General features: G+C 40.0%; 1 protein-coding gene across 1 annotated transcript; it reads right to left on the bottom strand.

Annotated features, from left to right (window-relative positions):
- Positions 1-770: 770 nt before the first annotated feature.
- On the bottom strand, positions 771-5,597 carry LOC103711085 (cytochrome c). The gene is made up of 3 exons (XM_008797087.5): positions 4,931-5,597; positions 2,624-2,757; positions 771-1,142 (listed from the first exon to the last, which is right to left on the bottom strand). Exons 1-3 carry the CDS (start codon positions 5,040-5,042, stop codon positions 1,047-1,049), a joined length of 342 nt encoding a protein of 113 aa, XP_008795309.1. The 5' UTR covers positions 5,043-5,597; the 3' UTR covers positions 771-1,046.
- Positions 5,598-5,610: the final 13 nt, after the last annotated feature.

Genomic DNA, 5,610 nt, shown 5'->3' with positions numbered 1-5,610 from the left:
CCCGCATGATTTGAACCATGTTATCTTCATTTCTGGACTGTAGATGTTTGGAGAGTTTATATAATGAATCCTGAACTTTCATTTTCCATAAAAAATGAAAACTTAAGAACCAGACGCAAGCGCTTAAAATCTTTTTACTGCATCTTCTGTTGACGATACTTTCGAGAAAATGTGATTCATTCATTAAAAATATGCGTCTATGAACTCGTGGGTGGATGCTTTCGTGCAAAGGTAGCACGCGCACAACGTATATTTTGTGCTTATTACCGGCTTGTTTATTGTAGTTGAGCAGATGATCGGCATGCATATATGCACGGAGAAGCCGAGAGGGTGGTGAAAATCGAGCCCTTCCTCTTCCCGCCGCCGGCGGCGGCGGCGGCGGCGTGCACCTCGGATCCAAAATCGGAATCCTCTTCTTCATGATTCCTCGACCAAGGAAGGGGCGGGGCGGTGCGGTTCGGGCGCAGCCAAAGAATTCTGGCAGGTACACGGCCTAGGTCGGAGAGGGCGGGGGCTTGCGACTCTGCTCGCTGAGGCAGGGGACGCAGATGCCCTCCTATATCCTCTTTCCCATGGGCCAATCTCACCCCTCTTCGGGCACACCGATGGACGCAGAGGGATCCGGGCGACAAGCTGGTTACGCGATAGCATGTTAACCCCGAATTGCACCCTACACTAAATCTCCAAAGTCCCAACTTCCTAATTTTCTTCTCCAATACTGTATAATGATAAATCACCCGGATATCTCCGTCAGCGTTAAAGCAGCATCATAACATAATTCAAACCATTTGATATTTCAAATCTACACCTAAATCAGCGTAAAAACACAGCAACACCGTAGCATGGAACTTAAAAAGGTCACCGCTAGGGTGTCATGCAACGGTACTACGGCAAGTACTACAGCAAAATGAATGCGCCCTGAAAATAGGCAAAAAAGAAAGAAAAAAAAAAAGAAAAAAAAGAATGTATACTCAAGCACGCATTACCGTTTTCCAGGTTTTATTGGAAATCTTATTAGACAAACAAAATTGCCGACTAAACATGATTTACGAAGCTGTGGATTCCTTAAGATAAGCAATCAGATCTGCACGTTCTTGAGGCTTCTTCAGACCAGGGAAAACCATCTTTGTACCAGGAATATACTGCACGTACAAGAGGAAAACCATGAGATACACAGCAACCTTCTCAGCCAGAAAGTTGGAAACATAATTCAGATAAAAGATAAGGAAAGAGGGGGGCAAAAAAAAAGAGGCGCAAAGAAAATCGAAATAGGAAATCAGCTCTGCCTTGCACTTAACAAAAGTATAACAGAAGGTCCTTGCATGGTAGAAGACAACAAATCACTAAAGGCAACATCTGCATTGCAAAGTAAATTCCAGGGAATCTCACAAAAAAAATCATGAAATGCAGAAGAGAGTCTTTAAAAATGAAGAAACCCAACTTCATCCATCTACAACAATGCCCAGCATCAAATCCTACCATTCAAATGACATTGCCATATCCATCTGAACTACTCTTCAAACTCACCTACAAAAATCACTCATTATCAGAGCCCACTGGATCAACTGTTCTTTTACACACAACAAATACTCTTTAATGTGCACACTGTACTTGCGATCTTCAATGCTAAAAATTGTTGATGTTTCCATAACATGACACTCTCCACCTCTTCGGATTCTTAACAAGCAACAGAGCATACTTTGGAAATTTAGGTCCTACAGTAATGGGCCAAACACTAATTTGAGTCTTTTGTTAGTTTTTGTACAACATATATTATGTGGGGCATTAGACCATTCACAAAGAGCTCTACGACAAAGTTTCTGGAATTATTTATGCATACACGTGGGAAAAATCATAGCATGGCAGTTTCTGATGGCCGTCTCCTTGTATCTTTGGCACCCAAATGTGGTTAAATGACCACTTGTCTGTCCCAACCTTTTTTAGGGCCCACTAATATAGTATGATTAAGATTCAAATAAAGTGAATCCCAACACATCATAAAATATCCCAAGTACAATGTTAAGCTAACTCATACGTGATTGCCTTATACTAAATACACAAGAACAAATATTTGCAGAATCATCCAAACAAAAGCAAAAAAGGCACATATAAAGCAGCCAACTAGTAATTTATATTCAAGAAACAAAGTGCCACACGAGATGCATCAGAGGACATATTGAAGAACCGGATCAATTCAAATATTGCTACGCGGCATTCACACAAAGCAAGAAAAAACAACTGGCAATGGAATTTTAAGTGTACCCAGCGCTACATCATGAAGAAAAGTTACTAAACAATTATTAGAGAAAAAATTGTACATCGCACAAGGCACTGGCCAAAAGTAGAAAGCCATTGAGGTTGCATTTTACCAGTAGGATGAACTTAAACAGCCAACCATATCAATTATCCCAAAAGCATTTTGGATAATTTGGAAGTCACATTAGGCACTTGCTTTTTATCCACTCTTCTTAACTGTGTTTTGAGGTTGGGCACAAAACTTAAGTCAATGTTATCAAGCAAAATCATCATATAATATAACTCTTCAGATAGTTACTACAGAAATTCAAGCTTACAAACTATATTACATGTTATCTATATTGCTGGTTTTGGGTTAGTGACCTACCTTCTTGGGATTAAGTAGGTAGTCATATAAAGTTGATTCCCCCCATATCACAGCCATGTTCTTGTTTGCAGCAGAGTAAGAATAACCAGGGACGGTGCCCGATTGCCTCCCAAAAAGACCGTTCAAGTTAGGACCTACAGATATAAATGAACTTTGGTATTTCTGCTTGGTAAAATGATAAAAAATATTGAAAAAAATAAGTATAAGCAAAATGACAAAATAATGTAAAGATAATGGAGGGGAAAAAAATACTAAACACCATATAAGCACAATATGCCATGATAGACCACTGTTATTGGTTTCCACCTAAGCATCTAAGATATGTTAAACAGACAGCAATTATCAAGCATCTGACCATTTATGATAGTTGTATAAGGAAAACCTACATGTGCACATCTGGATTATCGATATGTATTAAATAGCTTTCCTTTTCCTTTAAGAAGGGTGCCTTAACTAGTTAGCCATCAAAAACTCTCTACCCATGTCAATCAAAATTGAAGCACATGTTTGTTGGTCAATATAAATACACTAACATTTGCCAATATACAGCATATGACTGTGCATTAAAAGGTACTAAACAGTCTCCTAAGTACAAATAAAAAATCCTTTCATTATCTTGGTTCCTTTTCCTGTGCCCTCACTCAATTTACATAGACAGGACCAAATATATGCAACAATTGTACAAGGGAGATCCCATGATTCATGTTTCAGTTATAAATGAGCTGCAGATTCTTAGGGGCAAAAAAATACAAGAAAGGAAATATTACAATATGTACAAAATAAATATGGATAGATTTTTGGTGTACAGGAATTTTTCCATGTGCTTTGTGTGCCAATGTATCTGGACAAAGCTTTGGTGCAACAGAAATTTTCCGTGTGTTTTGCATGCTAATGAATCTGGACAGATCTTTGGTGCAGAGGAATTTTGCCATGTGAGGTATGTTATTTTTTGTAGGCATATTACAAATTTGGAATATGGAATTTGGAGGAGATACACAGTACCATCCAAGGTTGGCTGTATCGATAGTGAGATCCATATCAGTTGTTCAGCGGTATGGTACAGGATGGTACTGTGTTGCGACGTTCTGAGCCATATCGACAAAGAAAAAGTCAGAGAGGAAGCGGGAAAGAGAGAAAGAAAGAGAGGGCAGAGAGAGAGAGGGAGGACGGGAGGTAGAGAGATGGAGGACAGGAGGGAGAGAGCTTGAAAACCCTCACTCGTCCTCCATACCAAAGATCTGTCCAGATTCATTGGCATGCAAGGCACATGGCAAACTCTCCTGCACCAAAAACCCATCCTAATTTATTCCGTACATATTATAATATTTCTTTTCTCGTATTTTTTTTTAACCTTACAATCTGCAGCTCATTTAGAACTGACCCATGAATCATGGGATCTCCCTTGTACGATTGTTGTATATATTCGGTCCTGTGTCGTAATAGAATTCAAGCCACTGAGCCTTCATATTATTTTACAGTCCCCACACATGATATCATGTGAAAATAGTTGCTGATATCCAAACACTCCGCAGCAAATGCTACCATGCATTATTGCTCTAAATAGATATAAGATGACTCAAATGTTACTCTGTCTTCATCTCACAATTAAAAAAATCACAGGGATATCCACCAACATTAACAACCTTTACGGAGTAAGGTGTGATTCAGTAAAACAATTTAAGTTTTAGACAAATCAATGTAACCATCGCACTCACCAAAGCATCAGGTCCAGTCAAAATCAAATGAGACAAACGAGATCGTGCAATAACTCGGTGTAAATCAAGAAAAAGAAAAGAGAGGTGCTATTTGAAGACCTCAAAATATTAAACTATATTTCTGCTAAATAAATGTTAGATCCTTAGAAATCGCTAGAATAGCAAACACATCGGAATAACAGCAATCATCAAATAAGAAACAAGTTTCACATTATCTCAAAATTAAAGAAAATGATATGAATCTAATGAGGAATCCATGGAATCTTGAGACAAACACAGAGTCGATATTGCGCAAAGAAATGGAATGGATCTCAGGAGAAATCAAGCGAATCTTGAAACAAAGATATATTACACTGGGGTAGACAGCAATCATCAGAAGCTATAAGTTCCACATCAATCCAAAACTAAAGAAAATGAGATGAACCTCCAGAAGAAAGAAACGATGGAATCTTGAAACAGAGATAGATCAAAGAAGAACACACGGAAGGATAAACAATAAAAACGTAGAGAAATGAAAAAAGAAAAAACATAAATCATGCAGCTTAATCATATAAAAGAGAGCTAGAAAGAAGATAGCATATCAAGAACTCACCTTGCTTGTGGCCGGCTCCTTTCTCGACGGTGTGACACTGGGCGCACTTCGTCTTGAAGATCTTCTCCCCGGACTTGGGATTGCCGGGAGGAGCCTCCGAGAACGTCGCCATTTCCCTCGACAAAGCCCTAGGATCGATCGATGTAGGGTTAGGGTTTCCTCCCCTTCCTCACGGAGAGACGCGGAAGTACGACTCAGAAGGGCTTCCCCTCCGGGCGGGCGGCGCGATTCGTTAAAAAAGCGCCCTTATGAACCAAATGACCAAAATACCCCTATATAAGGAGACGTAGTCTCGCTCTATCGGAGGGACTTGGGAGTTCCGGTTGGGGGGTATTTTCGCCATTAAGGATGAGCCTAGAATCGGATGAGGAGATGACCCCGAGTTCGGAGCGTGGCCCGCGCACGCAAGTAGTTGGCTTGGATAGATTCAATATCGACCGTTTGATCGATGGAAACCCATGACGTGTGGGCGTCTCGTCGCCTATTCGTGTATCACATGGCGAAGTCATTTTAATCATGTAAGTCTTCCATACGACAAACAGTATAATGATGACGACAACCACGAAGGTCCCACTCGATAGTCTAGGTAATGAAATAGCTTCAAGAAATACTAAACGGATGACAGGCCCAGGCAATTGTAAAAGAGAAAGAGAAGCCTGGTTCGTTTCTGAAAAGAAAAC

This window comes from Phoenix dactylifera, chromosome 13, assembly GCF_051530095.1.
Source record: "Phoenix dactylifera cultivar Ajwa chromosome 13, Ajwa_hap1_PhDact_Kaust_v1.1, whole genome shotgun sequence".
NCBI classification, from domain to species: Eukaryota; Viridiplantae; Streptophyta; class Magnoliopsida; order Arecales; family Arecaceae; genus Phoenix; species Phoenix dactylifera.
This window is presented reverse-complemented; position numbering and strand designations above follow the sequence as displayed.

Bases quoted from the DNA above. Each gene is read 5' to 3' on its own strand.
- LOC103711085 (XM_008797087.5), bottom strand. From the start codon at position 5,042: ATGGCGACGTTCTCGGAGGCTCCTCCCGGCAATCCCAAGTCCGGGGAG. The intron at 2,758-4,930 runs GTGAGTTCTTGA...TTATATCTGTAG, and splicing joins AGGAGCCGGCCACAAGCAAG to GTCCTAACTTGAACGGTCTT. The intron at 1,143-2,623 runs GTAGGTCACTAA...TTGTACGTGCAG, and splicing joins ACCTACTTAATCCCAAGAAG to TATATTCCTGGTACAAAGAT.